The sequence below is a fragment of the Malus domestica genome, chromosome 15 (genome assembly GCF_042453785.1).
Source record: "Malus domestica chromosome 15, GDT2T_hap1".
Lineage (NCBI taxonomy): Eukaryota > Viridiplantae > Streptophyta > Magnoliopsida > Rosales > Rosaceae > Malus > Malus domestica.
In genome coordinates, this window is record NC_091675.1 from 40,783,874 (window position 1) to 40,807,387 (window position 23,514).

General features: G+C 42.0%; 2 protein-coding genes across 2 annotated transcripts; both read left to right on the plus strand.

Annotated features, from left to right (window-relative positions):
• Window positions 1-318: 318 nt before the first annotated feature.
• On the plus strand, window positions 319-8,523 carry LOC139191925 (uncharacterized). Its single transcript, XM_070812954.1, has 3 exons — window positions 319-522; window positions 7,789-8,029; window positions 8,198-8,523. Exons 1-3 carry the CDS (start codon window positions 319-321, stop codon window positions 8,521-8,523), a joined length of 771 nt encoding a protein of 256 aa, XP_070669055.1.
• Window positions 8,524-17,801: 9,278 nt separating this feature from the next.
• On the plus strand, window positions 17,802-18,284 carry LOC139191926 (uncharacterized). Its single transcript, XM_070812955.1, has 2 exons — window positions 17,802-18,087; window positions 18,151-18,284. Exons 1-2 carry the CDS (start codon window positions 17,802-17,804, stop codon window positions 18,282-18,284), a joined length of 420 nt encoding a protein of 139 aa, XP_070669056.1.
• Window positions 18,285-23,514: the final 5,230 nt, after the last annotated feature.

Genomic DNA, 23,514 nt, shown 5'->3' on the forward strand with positions numbered 1-23,514 from the left:
GGAATAACCATGTTTATCAACATTTAAGTAATGAACTAATGATCAACTTTTATGTCCTTTAGTTTTCAAAATTTTATCTACAAATTTAGTCTCTCTAGCATTACTCATTATTTAACGTTTATTTCCTTTCATCTTCCCTTAATTGCAAACAAGTGGTCTCCTTCATTCCTGTTCACTTCCTTTTGCAATGTAAGCTAATAAACAACTATCAGAGAAGACTGTGGGCCTTTTGGTTCAATAACTAATCCAAGCAGACAGCTAATGCAGCACCTTGTGGAGTAAAAAGCTCTTGGACAAAAAAAAAACGATCGTCAGATCATGAGAACTGTGGATCACACAATCCGATTAGGGTTGAAAGATACAGCTTTAATGGGTGCAGGTGCAGATGGGTGTGGGTGCAGATGGGTGCGGTGCGGTCAAGTATGTCGTGCATCAGGCAAACGCGAAGTAGTGATTGTGGTGCAGGTTCTGGGAAATCGTGAAGTAGCAGGAACAGTGGTGGACGCGATCGTGTCAGATCAGGTGTGGGTGCAGTTTCAAACAAGTATTTCTTCAACGAGATGCAATGGTTTTTCCAGTGAGTTTTTGGTTCAATTTTTCTTTTCCTGATTTGTTTTTTACTTCGTACTATACCAGTGACTAAAAAAAATAAAGAATTAGATAAATGCCCTGTGTGTAATGAGTTGAGGTTTGAAATGACATCTTAGATAAAACGATAAGGATTTCAAAAAAAGTTATACATTATTTGCTGGTAAAGCCTAGGCTGCAGCGATTATATATGTCAATGCATACTGTTAGCGACATGAGATGACATAAGGAAGGCCAGGTAGATGACGATGTTATGAGGCATCCTGTAGGTGGAGAGGTATGAAAACAGTTTGATCGAACGTACCCTAATTTGTAGTTGAGCCCTGGAACGTAAGGTTAGGACTTGCCACTGACAATTTTAATTTGTTCGGGATTCTAAATCAATACCACTCGATCTTCGTATTTTCAATAATTTTCCACCTTGGAAATGCATGAAGAAAGATATCTGATGATGACTATGGATTCAAAGATCTATGGAGGTCTATTGAGGTTTATTTGCGGCCATTAGTCAATGAGTTAAAGGATTTATGGAAAACGGTGTTTGCACCAATGATAAGTCTACTGGGAAGATGTTTACCTTGCGAGCAGTGATTTCGGCTATAAACAATTTCCCCGCGTATGCAATGATATCTAGCTGGAGTACTAATGGTTATATGGCATGCCAGTGTGCAAGGAGAATGTAACATCTTCTTGGCCTGTGGGAAAATTTTGTTATCTTGGTCATTGTATATGGTTGTTATGGGACCACAAGTGGCGGCAAAACGATAAAGCATTCAATGGCACAAATGAGACTCGCCCAAGACCTAGACAATGGTCCGGAGATAAGATTTTGGAACAGGTTAACCGTTTGGATTTTGCTCTGTTTGGCAAAACGGTAAGCATGACCAAGCCAAATACACATTTGAACAAGACGCACAAGAGTATGTTTTTGGAGCTCTTGTACTAGTCAAAATTAAAAAGGAAAACTAACGAAAAGTCCAAAAAAACTTCTCTTTTAACGAAAAGCCCTTTTTAAAGGTATAGTGAATAGTACCAGTTAAAGTAAAAATGTGGTTTTTCGTTAAAAGTGAACAGTACCGGGAGTGCTTTGTTAAAACTCCTAAATTAAAACTAAGGCACAACCTCGATGTTATGCATTATGAGAAAAATGTACTTGATACATCGGTCGGAACAATTCTAGATATCAAGGGAAAAATGAAGGACATGATCAAAGCTCGCTTCGATTTGGAAAAATGGGCATAAGGGCCGACTTATGAATGAATAGGGACAATGACAAAGTGAGAAAAGGCCTTGTGTTTTTTTTTTTTTTTTTTTTTTTTTTTTTTTTCCGATTAAACCGAAATAGAAGAAATAGTTTAAAGTTTCTATATTCTATAAAGTTTTCAGATGGGTATTGTGAAACCATGATTTTTTAGACCCAAGACATGTGGCACCTTAGGTGGCAAGAAATACCAGAAGGCTTATAACATGTGCTTTAGGCGAACAAGCTGAAAGGTCTAATGTGGATTGGAACACATTACTTTTACATGCATCTTAGTTAGGTCGGACTAGCAGACTAGCATCAGTCAAATCAGACTAGCATTAGTCAGACGAAGTCAAAATACCAAATGAAGTCAGACAGACTAGGCTTAAGCCCATTGAAGTCATTACTTGTCTCTCAAGTAAGAAAACCTTAATTAAAGTTAAATTAGGATATCTTAGGGATTAGGCAACATAATCAAGATTCTAGGAAGACTGGGTATCTTAACCTAGATTTCCTCTTAGATAGTCTCCTGATTTGATGTAGATTACTCTGCCTATAAGGACTCCCAAGATCCCTATAAATACACGAGCCTGACATTTATTAGGGGGATATATATCAATCTCTCTTGAAGATCAATATATCTCTCTTTAAGTCTAATATTCTCCACTACATATTCTTTCTATACCAAGCAAAAGCCCTTGGGCCCCTATCTACACGTAGACAACTCCATGGATAACTTATCTCCTTAATGCCTTGCCATAAGCTATTTGTCAACGATGGCTCACTCCATTTTTCCTTAGAACTATACTCGTGGTTTGATTCTCCTTCCTGAGGATATGTAGGAAGTCCAATTCGTATTCAACCACACCCCCCCCAATAAACCCAATTCTTCTCTTGCTGGAGGTCATGGGTTATTGTGACTGGATTTCACCATTATTTGCGGATGTGCATGAATTTGGTTCCAACAAGTATGCTTTAAATATTGTGCGTTGTGAACATTGACGACGGAAAAATTTCTAGACTAAAGAGTCATGATTGCCATATGATTTAACAATGCCTACTTCTAGTTAGTATTCGATGCCTCTTGCCTTTTGAAGTGGTGAAGCCTATCATGTTGTTGTCGAGATATTTTTTCACAATTGACTACAACATCGTTGCGAAAGTCGGCCATTAAATAATTGCCCGACGACATTGTGCAAGTCCTATGCACATATATTTCCTCCAGCTTTCTTTACAAATATGGTCTATGTGATGATTCACTTGTTGGATGAGGCATTGCTTGGTGGACCAGTCAACAATTGATGGATGTATATCATCATCCATAATTTTTTATTCGTCATCATTGGATGATTTGACTTATTTGCATGATAACTTTTTTTTTTGTAGAATGCTTGGTGATTTTTTTTTAAAAAAAAAAGTTAGTACAAAATAAGGCGAAGCCCGAAGGATCAATTATAGAGGCTTTGGTCACATATGAGTCACTTACATTTTGTAAAATGTTTTACAAGATGTTGAAAACAGAGGTGTGAAGAAGGATAAACTTTATGTTTTTGTTTGCCCAACTTGCATGATCCTTTGGTGATCTTGTAAGAGGTGAGTCGTTTTCCCAAAAGGACATGGAGGTAGCGCATTGGTTCGTACTCAACAGTTGTGACAAGACAATGACATTTCTAGATGAGCATGAAGAGATGATTGCTCGGCATTACGACTAAAATGTTAACAGATGGAATTTCTGCCAAAGGGTTATGTTGCTATGAGCCATGATACCTTCTGCGAAGGAGAATGCGGCATACATCTTTACTCCACGATGGGAAAGGCCATACAAGGTGGTTGAAACAGTATGACCAGGAACATATAGGCTGAACGATTGCGAAGCACGATAGTTGGCCTATCGTTGGAACGCCGAGCATTTCAAACGGTACTTTAGTTAGAAGTGGTCGGATAAGGTGTGAACATAATTGTGGAACAAACACGAACCACATTTGTAAATGGAAGACTTGCCTAACTCCCTTGAATAAGAGTGCAAGAGACAAACTCTTAAGTGAGGGATTTTCCTTTTTGAAAAAAATAAAAAAAAGTTTGTTGAAATACAAAGTTAAAATATGTTAGCCCTCATTACACTAAAACCTGCACATATAAATCTCCTCGACCCCGAAAGACTTACAATTTAAACCAATTATCACTATCATGTAAAAAATAATCCACATTTCATCATACAACAATAAAGGATAAAAGACATAATCCATAAATATATTGAAAATGACCCTTAAGGCCTTGTCCAAAGAAAAAACTATTACAACCCAAGTAAAAAAAAATGTTTGATTGTTAAAAAAGAAAAGACTTGAGAAAGAAAGCCACGACGAAGAACACATGGGCTGGTCTAATAACAGGGTCACACAACTTGAGAGTCGTGCTTAAGAACATTGGGCACTTGGTTGGAAAGGATTCATCATGGTCTGCTCGGATGAGGCTCCAGTTGTCTGTTAAGGAGGTGATAGAGTGAAGGGGTTAGTGTTCAGAAGATCTTCCACAACAATCTCCTTGTCTACCTCCTACTCAAACTCCTCAGCTTGCCCCCAACATCCATATCATAGTTGGGGTGGACCACCTTGACCTTGTTTTGCAATAGTTCAAGTAGACTTTATTGCAGAATTTGGATGATCAACTAAGAATACTCTAAGACATGATTCAAGAACTTTCGGTCAAAATATTGTGCGTAACGATGGAAGACATTCCTATACGACTCAATTGAATCATATAACATAATATAATCACATTAGGGGTTTGACACAAAGTATACATACCCTTGTAATGTGATTAAGAGTATTGAATTAGAGAATGATTAAATTACATTGTAATTCCAACTGAATAGGTTCTCCGATCAATTTCTACATTAGCTTGGGTAGCCATGATATATGGTTATATGTCACTCATGGCTTGTGGGTCCTTCTACATGGTTAAATAAGTAGTCATCAAAGTAGAGGAAGAATTAAAAGTAATTTTTAATTCACTAAGTGATTCTATAAGTACTAAATAAATCATAGAAGCAATGCAATATTGCTTTTGGCTTAAAGTAAGTTTGGGTTCTTTTGGGCCCATTGGGCTTTTAATTCAAGCATAAAGATGACTTAAATTGATGGAATCCCAAAGCCAAAACCCACATTATAGGGCCGACTGTTTAGAATGAGACTCAGAGGGAAAAATGCTAAATGTTTGAGTTTGTTCTCTCTCCCTATAAAAGAGAAGTTACAGGGAAACGTTCCTTAGGGTTTTTGTGTGACCATCTTGCCTTAAGAGAAACAAAATAACTCCTTCTCTCACAAACAAGGCCGGCCACCAAAGGAAGAAGATAGCCGCTCATCTCTTCTTCTTTTGGTTATTCCTTCATCCATCTCACTACACTAAAAGGCATGCATTTTTAGAGGTCTTTAATCTTGGAGACTAAAGGAATTCCAAATCCTTAAGGTAGAGGAAGCAAGGGGGGAGGCTAGACTCAAGGAATTCTAAGAGCAAAGGTCTTGGAGGTGGTCCATCCTTGGTCTAAAATCTAGATCAAGAGGTATAACACTAATCCTTCAGTTTGTTTTTCAATAAGTTTGTTTGTTGGTTTTTTTTTTTAGTTTTTAGTTTTTTTGTTTTTTAGTACATCAATATTTTTACACTAACGAGAGGGGAGTTCGGCAAAGCCATACAATGGGCAGCCTAATTTGGTATCGAATTCGCCATTCACGAGATTCGAACCTAAGACCTCTCACTTCCAAGTGAAGAGGAATACCACCAGACCATAGTATTGAGTGGCTTTAATAGGTTTGTTTGATGCATCATATCTAAACCTATGCTTCTTGAAGCGGACTTGCATGACTATAGCTTTGATATTATGCTTCCTTTGCTTATGTTTATGAATTTTGAATTGTCTATGCATGCTAGTCACTAGAAATCCCACATAAATCTCAATATTTCCCTTTAGTAAGATGACAAAAGGCCAACGTATAGGCTTTGGGTTTCATGCAAAGCAAAGCCCAAATGGTTGCTGTTTGTGTTCACATGACGAAGTGACGTCTTCTGGAGCTTGGTCTCAAGGTTTAAGCTTAGCTCGGCTCAGTGCAGTGCGTGGCTTGGCTTGATGTCCATTTTTTTTCTTCAGTTTTTGCGGGTTCTTAAAACCCTAATTCATACTATTTTTTTTCGGTTTCTTTGACTCATAAAATTTCACATAACAATTTCATCAAGATATAAAAATATCAATTACGTATGCATGAACATGCTCATATATATTGACAAATATGCAATATAAAATATATATAATCGTTGTTGGGGGTTTTTTGTTTGAAGCGCTTTAACGGGCTTGTGTTATTAAGAGGTGAGCCAAGACCTTCAAGTGAGATTTTTAGACCCAAAATTAGTAAAATTATGAAATAATAGACTGTTATTCATGCATCATGGGTAATGTTTTTATGCAAAAGGGGCTAATAAATTATCAATTATGTGCTTTAGAAGAACTGATTGGCCGAAAACCATGGTTATAAAGGACGCTAGGTGCTAGTCGAGGGGCGGCTAGGGGCCCATCACCTAGGCGTTATTTCTTAAAAAGCTAAGCCACACAATAAAACACCTCCACTTAGTAAACTAACTTAACAGAAATATTAGAAAATTCCATTAAAAGTACCAGTTAGTAGGATAAGGCTTTAATGCTACGTATCGTTCAATGCTACGAGTATTTAGTCGTTAAATTTGATTTTCACAACAATTTAAATTTTTTATGTGCAATCTCAATCATTTATTTTTGTATACTTTATACTAATAGTGTTGAAGAAAAATTGCAGTCTCTACGAAACACCGCACCATTTGAAGGTTTGAAAGGAAAAATGAAAGGCGACTGGACTGTTTAGAAAAAGAAAAGAGAAGAAGAAGGTGCACTTCACAAACAAGAGAGAACGATGCAAACAATTTTTTTTAACGCATTTTTTAGTACATTTTTAAACACATTTTTAAAAGGCTTCTTATATTAGCACCACAAATATTGTTGAATACACCCCATATTTACTTTTTCAATTGAAAGTTATCTTTATACACCCCACATAATTGTCTTTTCAATTGAAAGTTTCCCTTAGAGCAACTTCAGTGTACCCCCCAGGGTTGCCTATTGAATCCCCTCCAGTGAACAGTAATTGTCTTTTGCATCTCCATCCCTAACTGAATAGCCATGGCAATAGGCAATAAAATATTAGTATTTTTTATTTGTAATTTCGGATAAGATTTTTAATCATTCTCGTTGCACCACGTGTCATTATCTGAAAAGATAATTTTTGGTGATAGATTTCGATAAGATTTTTAATCGTTCTCGTTGCGCCACGTGTCGTTACCTTTTCAAAATCGTTGAGGATAGATTTCCGATAAGATTTTTAACCAATTATGTCACACCATGTGTCATAATCTGCTTACAATCTTTAAGGATAAATTTTGATCAGATTTTTAACGAATGACGGCGTGCCACGTGGCACTATCTACAACCTAATCCTTTCTTTTTCCTCCATATAACCCACCATCCATCCTAAGAAATCACACACCAAAATCAAAATCTCTATCTTTATTCATAACTTCTGTTTCCTTCTTACAATGTCTTCTTCAAGGATGATGTGGGAAATCAATGAGCAAGAGAAAGAATTGTTTGAGCAAGGGGAGGAAATGTTCAATTTCCAAGGGGGCGAAAATGAGATGGAAGAGCTTCACATTCCTGTCGAGTCATCCAAGTTGTGGTTGAGATCTCTAGGCCCAGCTGTTCCATAAACGTTGATAGAAGCAGGCAACGACGAGGTACGAATCTCTTGGACGATTATTTTGTTTGTAACAGTGCATTCCCTGATACGTACTTTTGACGTCGTTTTAGAATGGAACGACATTTGTTCAACAAAATCATGATTGCTGTTTGCAACCATGATTCTTACTTTGTGCAAAAGAATAATGCTTTTGGTGTTATGGATCTCATTCCTGAGCAAAAAATTATTGCTGCCTTGCGAATGCTTGCATATGGAGCATCTGCAGACCAAGTGGATGAGATAGCAAGGATGGGGAAATCAACCATACTTGAGTCCCTCATGAGGTTTTGCTTCGTAATCGAATCTATCTACACCATAAAGTACCTCTGGAGACTTACTGAGATGGACTTGCAAAGGCTTCTGAAGAAGGGTGAGATGCGAGGTTTTCCTAGGATGATTGGAAACATCAACTGTATGCATTGGACCTAGAAAAACTGTCCAACTGCATGGAAAAGAGCTTATGGGTGCAGAAAATGAGCAAAAAGTATCATTTTGGAGATGGTGACATCATTAAATACACGGATTTGGCATGTTTTTTTCGGTGTTCCAGGAGCTCAAAATGACCTCAATGTCCTTGCCCAATCCCTAATGTTCAACGATGTCTTGCAAGGAAAAGCACCAAGAGTCATGTACTGCGTCAATGGACATAAGTACCATAGGCCATACTACCTAGCATACGACATTTACCTAAGGTGGACATCGTTTGTGAGCTGTCACGAGGGGTGTAGGAAGGATGTGGAGCGTTGTTTTGGTATTCTCCAAGCTCATTGGGCGATTGTCAGGGGTGATGCCAGAATGTTTGATTTAGAGTCGCTTCGATCCATTATGATGGCGTGTATCATTCTTCACAACATGATTGTGGATTGTGGAAGATGAGTATGATTATGATGTCGTTGATGAATATGAGCCAAACATGATGAACAATTCCAAAACAGAAATATATTGTGCTCATGACGCCACCGAAGAACCCATGCAACACGAGCCATTACAAAAGGATGGACGTTACAATGAAAGGCTCATTCAACGATATACTTCACTTTAGGACTCATACATTCACAAAGCCCGACAAATTGACTTGATAGAGCACCAGTGGGAATTGAAACAAGCTCAAGGAACTTAAGTTCATTTAGTGTGTTTGTTTTTATTTGGTGTGTTTATTTAATTTTATTTGGTGTGTTTTTAAAGTTCATTTAGTGAGTTTTATTTATTTATTTTTTATTTGGTGTGTTTGTAATTTTATTTGGTATGTTTGTGTAATTTTATTTGGAGTGTTTATGTCATTTGTATAAAAATTCTCTTAGTTTAAATAAAGTACCAAATTAAATAAATATATTCTTAGTTTAAATAAAGTATTAAATTCAATAAATTGGAAACAACATAAAGTACTTTATTCAATAAATAAGAAATTACAACCCAAAGTGATTGAAAAATTTTGGGCTCCGATTAAAAACAAATTCCCTAGTCCCTCATGAATGGAAATTCATCACCTAACCAATTTGTGGTGCTAGGACCATCTCCTCTTGCTCTCGCTTCTCTTGCACACCTCCTTCGCACCATGTCCGCTTTCTCCGAATTCCAAAAATATTTAGAATTAAGAGACATCGCCTCTACAGGCTCCTTCATAATGTCACGATCTTATTGAGCCCTTCTTTCTTCTTTAAGCTCTTCCCTTTCTTACCTTAGTAGCTCTCTTTCCCTCTCATTAGCTTGAAATAATCTTTTAGCAGCTGCAGCCTTTGGCTCATCTTTAGCCTTATTAGCCTCAAATTTAGCCATTTTCCGCGCCAAAGTCAATTCACCTTGGCGAGCAAGTTCTTCATATATTTTGCATAATCATTCTTGGAAACACTCCCTTTTCTCTTTGAAGCCTTCTTACCTTGAGGCCTAATTGGAAAATGGGTCAATCCCAACCCTTGTTCGGGGGTCACTTCTGGCACTTGTTATGTGTCGCTTTCATGAACATGCGAGTCATGATCGGGCGTAGAGTGTAGAAGGGAGTTCATTATACCAACATTCCCACCGGATGAATGATTTATTTTTGTTTTTAGCATTATACCAACCTTGTGCTTGAAGTGTCTACACAATGCGGGATAAGAAATAATTATAATCAAAGTAGCTAAGTAAATTTGGGTATAGTACAAACAAATAAATAATATATTATTACCTGATTCGTGAAATTTTCCCCAGTTCGAATATTACTACTAGCTTGTGCCGAGGCGTTTCTCCAATGAGTAAATGATTGGTTGAGTATTCTACAATGACTGGACAATGATTTTTTTCGTTCTTTTCCCACCAATTTTCTCAAGAAAAAAGGTATGAATAAGACTCCATATTTCTTGCAACTGCGTCTCATTACCCGTAATCAGATCATGAGTAACTTCAACCTAGCTAGAACACAACGTAACATCTTCAATAAGTGTCCAATTCGTACCTGCATCATTAGTCATTTTGTTGGAAACCAATTGGATTGAAACTTCCAGAGAAAGATTGGAATGTGGTTGAAAGTATTTGAGAAAATATGAAATTGTGGTGTAAGGTAGAAGATAATGAGAAGGTATTTATACAATAGTAAAATAATTTTTTTTTAATTTTTTAATTTTTTTTAGATTTTTTTATTAATTTTTAACATTTTTATTAACTTAATTAATTTCTGCAGTTGAATTAAAAAAAAAATTGAAATCCAACCCTCCAAATTGTGCCACGTGGCACAACGGTAACATTTATGATTTTTTTTCCTTTTTTTCTTTTTATTTTTTAATTTTTAAAGGCGAATAACGTGGACCGTTGATCTGAAATCCAACGGCTGATATTGTGCTACGCCATCTAGCCGTTTGGAAGAGGTTTGAAATATTTTTTTTTACTGTTGGAAATCCAATGGCCTAGAAACTGCCATGTGCCCCTAGGAAACGATAACATTTCAGAATCAAATCGCGGTCCCTGACTGAAAAGTCTCCCACGTGCACTTGTGCAACATACGCATGATGCAATTTTTTTTAATTACGTGGCTGATGTCAGCCTTGCATCATCTGGCTTTAGGCGCTCAAGCCTGCAATTCGAGCCCTCCCTCTCAATCGGGCCGCCCCCCTCAGTCCAATTGCCCGCATGGGTAGGAGCAAGGAGGGGAGGCAATTGGCTTGAAAAAGTCCCCAGTCCACCTGGCTACTACAAACGCTGGAGCTGCTCTTAATACCCTCACATCCCATACTCTCAACATACACCCCATATTTTTTTACCTACACTCCACATTTAATTTTTTTTTTTTTTTACTCAATGAAACCGGGTTGAAGAAGAATGTGGGGTTGATAGAACGCCTCAATGAATCATTAGATTGAAGAATTTCATTGTATTTACAAAACAACCAATCATATATGCATCTGCGAGAGCTTTTGGTATCACAACCAAAGAGGCGAGTGATAGGAGCATATTTATGCGACTTAGTATGTTTTTTTTCGTGCATTTATGTTCTTAGTTCTTAGTTATGTTAGTAGTTTAAGCCATTTTTGGGTGTTTGTAGGTTCTATGAGCCAAGGATGCAAGAAGATGCATTTTGGAGCATTTTGGAGCATTTTTGGGCCAAGATTGGATGGTGCAAACATGGAGACATGAGGATGGACGAATTTGAAGTCAAATGAGGCTAGGAACATGCTAAAAATGTGGTGAAACAAATACAAAGTGCAAGAAGGGATAGGTTTCTAGAAGGATTGGCCAAAACTTCACTCAAAAACCTCAATGCCGTGGCTTTTACTTCAAAGCAACCAGAAATTTGAGTGGATGATGCAATGCTTAACTCACCATGACATGTGAGTGGATGATGCAATGCTTAGCTCACCATGACATGTGAGTGGATGACTCAAAACCTACCCCAACAACAATTCTCCACCATTGCCGTGAGTTTACCTACCCATTCCACCAGAAATTTGTGCTTAAACAAGTCCATCCTCTCCCTATAAATACCATGCAGCAACCTCATTCAATGCATCCATAAATTAACCATTCTCCAAGCCTTTCCTTGCCTCTCCTACATATATAAACCCCTTCCCATCCATTCCTCCAAATAACCAACCCTTCAACATCATTCCAACCTTGTTGTTGCGGCAAGGAGAAGGAGAAAAGTCCTTGGACGCGCTTGCTATCCAACATGGATCGTTGGAACGTTTAGGTGCTTTCTTCCCTTTGTTTTTCAATGGTTAATGTTTTGTAATAATGAGGAACTAAACCCCCCTTGGCTAGGGGGGGATTCGAAACCATGTTAATGCTTGCAATATGATTTGATTACTTTTAATTGCGTTTCATAAGTTATGAATTCGATTTACTTATCTATTTGATTGATAACATGTTTATGTATGTTGATTAGGGATGCATACTTAGTTTGCATGCATAAATATGATGCTAGAGTATAAGGGAATTTCACCTAATCGTTATGAACTTATATTCATAAGTAGTAAAAGTCGCTAGTCACGATTGTGTTAAGTAAATCCTTGGCAAGAGTAACATGCGTATTCCATAGTTATGAATGCCTCGTCAATGCTTATGATTTCCATTGAACTTAATGATCATTGATATGTGTCTCTATCATGCGTATTCCATAGTTAGGGTCCTTGATAAGAATAATTTGGTTGTAATGCGTATTCCATTCAATTCAATGAACCTAGGGAAATCTGAGAATTAATTTATGCAATTCATGGTTAATTTGGGGCGTTGAGAATTAATAAGTTATTGAAATGCAATTGGAAATCATTTTGTATGCAAGCAAGACATGTGTGGAGAAGAACCCCTTAGCTAGCCTTCCATTATCCATTCAACCCAAATTTGTTTAAAATCTATTTAAGGTTTTAGTTTATTCGTTTTTACTTTCAACTTCACCAAACTCAAATCCCCCTTTTACTTTCTTGTTTTAAAATCTTTTGTTTACATTTTTAACTTTGTTTCTTTTTGTTTTTGAGTCAGTTTAGAGGTTTTAGCAAGCCCTCCTAATCCCCGGTTTAGAACGATCCCTACTTACATACTTTGCTACAATTGTCAAAAAGAGAGTTTAATTTGTGTGTCAAGTAATTCTCACATCAAATTTTGGCGACGTTGCCGGGGATTAGCAACTTTGCTAAATCCCCATTGTTTCTTTTTTATTTCTTTTATGTGTGTTTTAATTTTAGTTTTAATTTTATTTGATTTTATTTATTTCAGGTACTAGTTTATGACTCGTAGTTCTCAACCAGTTCGTGCACATATATCGGAGTTTGACGACAATTTTGAACGAACTTTGAGAAGAAAAGGAAAGTACCAGAACCTAGTCCACCTAGTTCTAGTTCTGAATCCGAATTTGAAGAAAAGGAGGAGGCAGAAAAAGACATGGACGTGGACAATCGAACAATCAAAGAACTTTCAGCTTCGGGATTGGACAATGCCGCACCTCTATTCATCCAATACCCCGCAGCAGCCCGAGGAAAGACAGAAGAATTTGAATTGAAGTCAAGCTTGTTACACCACATTCCGAAGTACCATGGGTTGTCCATGGAAGATCCTAACAAACACTTGAAAGAATTCGAGGTGGTGTGTTCGAGCATGACCCCCGTCAATGTCGATGGGAGTATTTTGAAGATGAAAGCCTTCCCTTTTTCTCTCTTGGAAAAGGCGAAGGATTGGTTGTACGAATTGGCGCCCGGGCCTTCTTGGAGAAGTTTTTCCCAACTTCTCGAGTCATCCTCCTACGGAAAAGGATAAGTGGAATTCAACAAGAGGAAGGTGAATCTTTTCCTACTTATTATGAACGTTTTAAATCTCTTGTTGCTTCTTGTCCACAGCATCAGATGAAGGAGGAACTTCTTTTGCAATACTTCTACGAGGGGCTACTACCTATCGAACGTCAAATGCTAGATGCCTCGGCGGGAGGAGCCTTGGTGGACAAGACCCCCACGGCAGCAAAGACTTTAATTTCCAATCGTGCGTTGAATGCTCAACAATACGAAGGCGTTGGACAAAGGAGTAACCCACGACCACATCAAGTCAATGAGGTAAGTGCCATAACCGAACTTCAAAATCAAATGGCTAACCTTACTACTTTGCTTTCTCAGGTAGTGGAAGGTCCAAAAGTGCAAAACGTGGCAGCTTGTGGCGTGTGTTCCATGCAAGGCCACCTTACGGACAAGTGCCCACAGTTGATAGAAAATGGAGGGTGGGAGACCCTCAATGCCGTGGGATTTGGCAACCAATACCAACCAAGGAATGACCCCTTTTCCAATACTTACAATCCCGGTTGGCGTGATCATCCAAATTTCAAATGGCGAGAACCCCAACAAGGCCAACAACAAAGCGGATTTAGGCAACAACCCCCGGGTTTCTATCAAAAGCCGTTTGCACCAACTCAACCCCAAGCACAACCTGCCCAAAAATCAGGTTCGTCTATTGATAATGATCAAAATTTTAATTTACTAACTTCTATGGCGCAGGGAATGCAAAATAGGGACAAAAAGGTGGACGAGTTGGAGAAACAAGTAGGGCAAATTGCCGAGTTCATGGGGCAGTTTCGAGAGCAAGGCAGGTTGCCTAGCTCAACCATTGCAAATCCAAAAGGAGGCTTTGAATCTGCCAAGGCAATCATGTTAAGAAGCGGGAAACAAGTTGGAACAGCCCCACCACCATCCAAATCAGCCCCAAACAAGGTGGAGGAAGTGATAATTGAAGAGGAGGAACAAGGGTTGGCCACGGCAAGGAAAGAGGTTCCTTTGCCGCAAGTCTCTATGGCTCCTAAGCCATCCAATCTGCCAAATAAAGGTACAACCGTGTCCAATTCCATTCCTACTAATGATTTTCCTTTGAATGTCCCCTTTCCTAGTAGGTTCAAGCAAACAAAGAAAGAAGAAGCTGAAAAGGACATTCTAGAGACGTTCCGGAAAGTGCAAGTCAATATACCTCTCCTTGACGCAATTAAGCAAGTACCTAGGTACGCCAAGTTTTTGAAGGAACTATGTACAACAAGAAAGAGAATTTCAAACAAAGAGGTTGTCCAGGTAAGTGAGAATGTTTCCGCTGTTTTGCAAAGAAAATTACCTCCTAAATGCAAAGATCCGGGAAGTTTTACAATTCCATGTGTTATAGGCAATACTAAATTTGAACATGCTATGTTAGATCTAGGAGCTTCAATTAATGTCATGCCATACTCAATATATGCATCCATGAACTTATGAGAGCTTAAAAACGATGGTGTTATAATTCAATTAGCCGATCGTTCTAATGCATATCCGAAAGGAGTTTTGGAAGATGTGTTGGTGCAGGTGGATAACTTGATATTTCCAGCGGATTTCTACGTTTTAGAGATGGAGGACTCACCAAATGTCACCCCATTGCCGATTCTACTTGGGAGGCCATTCATGAAAACAGCACGCACCAAGATCGATGTGTTCAAAGGGACGTTGACAATGGAATTTGATGGGGAGATTATTAACTTTAACATTTCTGAAGTTATGAAATTTCCTAAAGATGATCATTCTTGTTTCTCTATTGATATATTGGATGAATTGGCGCAGGATTATCTTGATATGTTGGAAGACGATCCACTCGAAACGACAATTGCACAAGGATTTGGCATAAAACCCAACATGGCCGTACCAAATGATGAACAAGCTGAGCTTGTGGCTGCCTTGGAATCATTGCCAAAACATCATGGTAAGCCGTCTAACCCAATTCCAATTCCCGTTTCCACTAATACGTTGTTACCTTCTGTGATTCAGGCCCCCGTTCTTGAGCTTAAACCGTTGCCGGATCATTTAAAGTATGCATTCTTGGGAGAGGAAGAGACGTTGCCCATCATTGTCTCTTCATCACTCACGGCATTAGAGGAAGAAAAGTTGATTCGGGTGTTGAAAGAGCACAAAACAGCCATCGGATGGACATTGGCCGATATTAAGGGAATTAGCCCTACAACGTGCATGCATCGCATCTTTCTAGAGGAAGGGGCTAAACCAACTCGAGAGGCTCAACTCCGACTCAACCCTCCAATGATGGAAGTCGTGAAAAAGGAGATTATAAAGCTTCTCGATTGTGGGGTGATTTATCCAATTTCGGATAGCCGTTGGGTCTCACCGGTTCAAGTTGTCCCAAAGAAGTCCGGAGTCACTGTGGTGAAGAATGCCGAGGACGAGCTTGTACCAACCCGTATTCAAACAGGTTGGAGAGTATGCATTGATTATAGGAAGCTCAACAACACCACAAGGAAGGACCACTTTCCACTACCATTCATCGATCAAATGCTAGAAAGGTTAGCCGGTCATTCTTTTTATTGTTTTCTTGACGGTTATTCGGGATATAATCAAATTGTCATAGCTCCGGAAGACCAAGAAAAGACCACCTTCACATGCCCATTTGGTACTTTTGCTTACCGCCGCATGCCATTCGGTTTATGCAATGCACCGGCCACGTTCCAACGATGCATGGTAAGTATTTTTTCAGATTTTATTGAGAAGATTATTGAGGTATTCATGGATGATTTTAGTGTCTTTGGCGATTCGTTTGATGGTTGCTTGGAAAATCTCACATTAATCTTAAAACGATGCATGGAAACTAACCTCGTTTTAAATTGGGAAAAGTGTCACTTTATGGTAAAACAAGGCATAGTTTTAGGGCATATTATCTCTGAAAACGGCATTGAGGTGGATAAATCCAAAATAGATCTAGTACGTCACTTACCCTCTCCGACTTCGGTTAGAGAGGTTCGTTCGTTTCTTGGTCATGCAGGATTTTATCGTAGGTTTATCAAAGATTTTTCGAAGATAACACAACCTCTTTGCCGTCTCCTACAAAAAGAAGTGGCGTTTGAATTCACCAAGGAGTGCACGGCATCATTCAATCAACTCAAGGAGTTGTTAACCACGGCACCCATCATTGTTCCACTAGATTGGAGCTTACCTTTCGAGCTTATGTGTGATGCGTCCGACTACGCTTTAGGGGCTGTTTTGGGACAAAGGAAGGACAAAAAGCCACACGTCATCTACTATGCCTCACGGACGTTGAATGATGCACAATTGAACTATTCCACTACAGAAAAAGAACTTCTTGCCGTTGTTTTTGCTTTAGATAAGTTTAGATCATATCTAATTGGTACTAAAGTAATTGTTTTCACTGACCATGCAGCATTGAAGTACTTGCTCACCAAAAAGGAGGCCAAGCCACAGCTAATTCGGTGGATGTTGCTACTTCAAGAGTTCGACATAGAGATTCGTGACAAGAAGGGAAGTGAGAACGTAGTGGCTGACCACTTGAGCCGAATGGTGCATAATGAGGAGGCTTTGCCGATTTTGGAGACATTCCCCGATGAACAATTGATGTCCATAAAGGTTAGTGAGCCTTGGTATGCTGATTTGGTGAACTTTTTGGTGACAAAACGAATTCCAAGCACTTACACTAGGCACTAACGTGATAAACTTAGGCATGATGCACGGTTTTATGTGTGGGATGATCCATATTTGTGGAAATTTTGCCCGGATCAAATTGTTCGTCGTTGTGCGCTTGATTCTGAATTTCGTTCAATTTTAAGTTTTTGTCACACATATGCATGTGGTGGGCACTTTGGCACACAAAGAACTGCCCTTAAGGTATTACAATGTGGATTTTATTGGCCTAGTATTTTTAAGGATGCTAGAACTTTTTGCTTAACATGTGATAAATGCCAACGAATGGGTAACATTGGTGCTAGGGACTAAATGTCGCAGGTTTCTATCCTAAATGTTGAAATTTTCGATGTTTGGGGTATTGATTTCATGGGTCCATTTCCTTCTTCGTATGGTTTTATATATATTTTGCTTGCGGTTGATTATGTGTCAAAGTGGGTGGAAGCAAAGGCCACCCGGACTAATGATTTTAAAGTGGTTGCAGATTTTATTAGAACTAACATTTTTGCAAGGTTTGGCATGCCACGAGTGATCATTAGTGATGGAGGGTCACACTTTTGCAACCGGACCATTGAGGCGTTATTGAGGAAATACAATGTCAATCATAAGGTTTCTACGCCTTATCATCCTCAAACTAATGGCCAAGCCGAGGTTTCCAACCGTGAGATCAAGCAAATCCTAGAGAAGACCGTTGGGCCAACAAGGAAGGATTGGAGTTTACGGTTAGATGATGCACTTTGGGCGTATCGTACGGCGTACAAGACACCCATTGGAATGTCCCCCTTTCGGCTTGTCTATGGCAAACCGTGCCATCTCCCAGTTGAGTTGGAGCACAAAGCTCATTGGGCCGTCAAGAAGTTTAACATGAACCTCGATGAAGCGGGAAGTCACCGGAAGTTCCAATTGAATGAGCTTGATGAGATACGGCACGAGGCATACGAGAACGCAAGCATTTACAAGGAAAAGACCAAGGCGTTCCATGATAAGATGATTAGAGGCAAAACATTCGCAATTGGGCAGAAAGTGCTATTGTTCAATTCCCGTTTACGTTTGTTTCCCGGTAAGTTACGTTCCAAGTGGATTGGACCTTTTGTTATTACTAATGTTTTTATTCATGGTGCAGTCCAAATCCAAAGCTTGAAAACAGGACATGAATTCAAGGTAAACGGGCATCGTTTGAAGCCATACTACGAGAACTTTGAGGAGCATACCGTGGATGACATTCCCTTGCATGCCGTGGACTCCATTGAGGAGTGAATGGGTTCTTCGTCCGGCTGTACGACGTTAAAGCAAGCGCTATTTGGGAGGCAACCCATGCATGCAACAAAGGAAGACCTAGAGAGCACTCCAAATTCCAGATTTGCGTTCCTAAACCCTTCTCTTTGTTGTTGTTTTCATTTATGCCATGTTAAAATTGCTTAGTTGCTGTTTTGTTTGTTTGTTTGTTATTTGTGTTAGTCTATGCTTGAAACATTGAGGACAATGTTTGATTTAAGTATGGGGGGGATAACCAAAGTGTTTTGATGCAAATTTGTAGGGTTTTCTCACTCATAATTTCTAATGTTGTTTTTCACTGTTTTTAAGCCTTTTTAAGCTGTTTTGGTATGTTTTAGTGTGTTTTAAGTCAAAAGTCCGAAAATCCCATAAAAATTTGAAAAATTGTTTTAAAAAAAAAAAAAAACCTAAAAAGAGTTGTTTTTGTGTGTTTGTTTGTGTCTTAGGGTACTGTTGACCCTAGAAATTACAAAGCCTACGTGGCGCGCAGGCCGAATATATTCTAAGCTAACTACGTCCTTCGGTGATTGCGGGGCGTGCCAACTCGTCGGCCGAGGCTCGGCCGAGGAGTAAATTTGATGATGCTGCGTTGGGTCGCGCTACTGACTTCTGCGTCTTGCGATTGCGGCCGAGAAAGGAACGCGTCTCGGCCTCTTGGGTTCTCGAGCCTGAAGACAAGGCTGCTATTTCTTACAAAGTTCACGAACCGAATTCGGCTTACAATGTGCCGAATGTAATAACTGTAACACCTCACCTCGCCGAGAAGGCTAATGAGATGACCTCGACCAACAAGGATTCGAAAACCCTTCTCGACCGAGACTTGGATAGGCAATCGACCGTTCTCGCCGCAGTGCTGTTGATGCCAACGGAAGATACTGCGAGACCGACCGACTCTACGGTGACAGAGCTATCTATGCCGACTTAAGATATCACCGGTTGCTTCCACAGTGCTGTTGATGCCAACGGAAGATGTGTCAGCGAAAAAGGAAAAGAAAAAGATCTCAAGTTGTGAGAGTTTGCGCAGGGCAATTTTGTATTGATTTTTGTGGGGCTTTTCCATTGCTGAATGTCTTGTATTTATAGAAGCAGAACACCGAGCCCGAGTTCTAATCCTATTCGAACTAGGTTTCCTTCTCCGGATTAACGTTACCTCAATCAGTCCTACCTCTGCTAGGACTACGAATCTAGTCCTTAACTGAGCCGGATTCGCCTTCTAGTTTTACTGATCTCGTCGAGGGTCCCTATTGTATTAGGACTCGACTTGCATTCTGATTTAACCGACCTAGGCCTAGAAGCCCATGAGCTAAAGCCCCCATGACTTTCTCGCCGTAGTCTTCCCGGGCCGAAAGTGATACCTCCCTCGGCCCAAACTGCTATTTTGGGCCCAAACATTGCCCCCTCGCTTTTGAGGTCCTCGGCCTGAAACCTTCGGCCGAGTTTCGGCCTTGAAGAAGCGAATCTACCACTCAGGATCCCAATACCCGAGTTCCAAGGCGCATTTATTGAACATGATCGCACGATCTTGATCCTGCTAAACCACTCGCCACGTGGCATCCCCTAACATGGCCGATCCCCGATAATGACGTCTGAAGCGTGCGCCTGCCCGAACCGTCTCGTCATTATGACCACTATCTCAATCCGCGAGCCATTTCATCAGTCCGTGAGCCCTCCTGTCATCGTGCAGGCGTCGAACCGTCTTTCGTCATTAACTTCGCCGTCACACGCGATCGTGCGCCCCCAAAACCTAAAACCGTCGGTCTTCTCAACCGCATTCCCCAAATGCTCATCATGATCAACGATTCCTCCGGTCGATTTTGCCCTTTGCTTTGAATTTCGAACGATTGCTCTTCCTCCCATTACTCTATAAATACCGAAATTTCCTCATTTGTACTTTACGTTCTCAAACTTCCTGAAATCCCCTACTCTTGCTCTCAAGTGCATTCCTCCATTCCAAGCTTTCGTCCTCAAATCCCCAACCCAAAAAACCTCCTTACGCTGTGCTTTTACAATGGCCTCCTTCATCTCCAAGCTTTCCCGGGAATGCGACCAGCATCAGAAGATCCTTGATCGGAGCTCGATCAAGAATATACGGTTCGAGAACGACATGAGCACCGTTCACCAAATCCTGGGTCCTCTCTTCAAGGCAACAATCCCGCCGACCATCACTGGTCTTCTCCAGGAACACTGCCTTACACCCTTGCTCCAAGGGTTCGAATGGTCGAGATGGGAGGCGGCAAAGCCCCAAGGCTCCTGGCCCTCGACGACCACCACCTGGGCGACCTGGGTTGTCCGAATGGAACGGCTCTTCGGCGAAAAATGGAAAATCCTGGGCATCTACGACGCCATCCTCCTTTCGTCGATGGACATTGTCCCTGACAAGGAGCTGCTCCTAGCCGCTCTATGCTTCTGGTGCTCAGCCACCAACACAATGGTCCTTCCCCTTGGTCCCATTGGTCCCACCATCCTGGACATCACCGCCATTTTGGGGACCTCGGCCACCGGGATCCCTATCGACGCGACCCTCTCCGGGCACCCGTCGAATATCGATCTGAAGACGCTCTTCGACCGTCGAGCCTTCGAGACCCTGAATAGTGACGGTCACATCCCGTCGAGGGATGAAATACAGAAGCTCCACAAGAACTTTCTCAACTACAACACCCTCTACCTTCACTTCGCCGGTCGAGGGGAAGAGGACCTGCGAGAAGGAGAGCATGAAGCCTTCCTCTTCTACTGGTACAATAAATACATTTGTTGTACCAAATCAAACAAATGTTTGGTCGAGAATATGCCAGTGGCCGAAGCCCTGGCCAGTGGTCGCGTCCTGGCGCTGAGTTCTAATATTCTTGCCCACCTCTTCCGTTGCCTGGCCGAGGCGACTCTCCACACGGTGGACCCCCACCAGAATGGCCCTCTCTGGGTCTTCCAGCTCTGGTTGCAGGTGTACTTCGCCTCCCTTCGGCCGGCTATAGCTGATTTCTCAGCAACAGAGGCTCTTGGTCCTCAGCTAGCCTCCCGACCAACGCCTCCTCATCAGGCCGAAGAGGTGTTTAGGTACCTCTTTGCCCTTGACGATCTCACAAGCGACGAATTCCTGATTTGTCGTCGTCGTGATTACCCCCCCTCCATCAAACTGCCTACCTCTACGTGGGCGGCAGAGGAGGACGCCGCTCTTCGCCGAACCTGGGGGTCGTTCGTGCTTGCTCGCGACCTTCCTCTCGGCTGCGACGGGAAACGGTCGGGGTGGGAAGTGTACCATCCGAACTTCCTTGCCCGTCAGCTCGGCTATCTTCAGGGCTGTCCCGTCCCCCTTCTCTCTTCCCGCACAGTATTGAGCCGCGGACGCGAGCCTCGCTCTTCAGAGAACGAGTGCAGGACTGCCGCGAAGGAGTTTCAAGAGTACTGCCAAAGATTTCGCCTACGACCGGCCACCCCAGAAACCCATTGCACTGACACCTTCGGTGAGTGGTGGGAAAATTACACTCAAGAGTTCTTCGGTACGCCGGTCGAGGATGTACTAAACAGGCTCTTCGGTAACCGACCTAAGAAAGCCCCGGCCCCCCATTCTCAAGGTAGTTGTTCAATTCCCCCTTTTTCTTCAACCTTGCCTGTTGTACGCCTTACTGAATTGTCTTTATCCTTTTAGGTAGTCGGCCTTTGAGAAAGACAGAGGTAGTTGCCGCTGCTATGGCCGGGAAAAAATCGGTCGTGGCCAAAAAAAACAAACCTGCTGGTAGGGCCGGGCTGACCAAACGGCCTCGCCAAGAGGTCGGGCCGGCTATCAAGCCTTCCCCGCCTGCCAAGCGGGTCAAGCAACTGGCGAAGAAAGGTGCACGGGAGATCCACGTTATTTCCAGCCACACGACGACTCCCAGTGCTTCTTCTCCCACCGCCGGCCATTCTGGGGTCGAGACACAGCCGGCCTCGGCCGCAGAGACGGCACCAGCGCGGCCTGCCTCTGTGGCCGGCGCATCAGTTGTACCTCCCTCTGCCGAGAAGGCACCTGTCTCTCAACAGGCGGTTTCTACGACCGAGGGAACTTCTCCCAAGAATCCAAAGCCCTCGGTCCTTGTGTTGGACGAAAGCGAGGGGAGCGACGAGGTCCCGCTGGCGCACCGTCCTCATACTCGTCGACAACCTCCTCCAATACCCGAGATGGCGGTTCAAACCGGCCCCTCCCCGGTTAATCGTGGCAAGCGCACGGTCGAGGGACCGATCCCGGTGGCCGAACCTCTCGTTCCTTCTCAGGACCAGGGCGTCCCTGCCTCCTCTGAAGCAGCTGCGCCAGTCGGCCCATCGGCAGCCGACCGGGGCAAACGGCTGCTCGAGGAACCCGAGGCTACGGCGGAATCGCCGGTCCATCCCCAAGACCAAGGCTTCCATATTCCTCCACAGGAGGTTACCTCGGCCTTTGTAAGTACCTTCACTCGTCTCCTCCTGATTACTTTTCCGCTTTAGACCTCTAAACAAAGAAAATACCAAATGTCAGGTGCCTATACATTCTTTTCACCGTCAATTCTATGCGCCGAAGGGCGTTATCTATATTTCCTGGCCGCCTCAGTGGCCATCAAACGTAGATAACCTCCATCGGCCGCGTGAAGTGAGAAGCAATCTGAGACACTGGGCTCGGCCATTGAGTTCTTTAGGTTCGAGCAACGATCCTGGGGACATGGCCGAGGTCTCCTCTCGGCAGGTTAACACACGACACCTTCTTGCTATTCTTGTCATGACTTCCTTTAAACTTAACCTTGTTTATTTGTGCAGGCTTCATGGGAGGTTGAATTCAAAGCCCTCCTCTCCAGCACGACTGCAGAGTCCGGCCCTTCGGCCGCTTCGACTGATGCTGCCGATCCAAGTGCCCTAACCCAGCTGCGAGAAGTCCTAGCGCTCTCATCATCGCAAGTTCTTGAGCGCAACGGTCTCGATTTGCTCGGCGTGTGTCTGAACGACCTTGGAGCCGATGGTCGCCTGAGCGGAGATGCCATTGTCCGGGCATCGTCTGCCTTGGAGCGCGTTCGGGAGACATTTAGTATCTTCCAGACTGCTCTGAAGGCCGAACAGGACCTGCAAGCCGCCATGGCCGTTCAAGACACCCTCCGTCCGAAGATTGACGATCTACGGGCAAAAGGAGAAACGTTAGCCGAGCTCGACCGTCAGATGGCCGAACTAGCAAAACGTCGGTCGGCCATTGCTTCTGAGCTTGCGAGGGACTTCG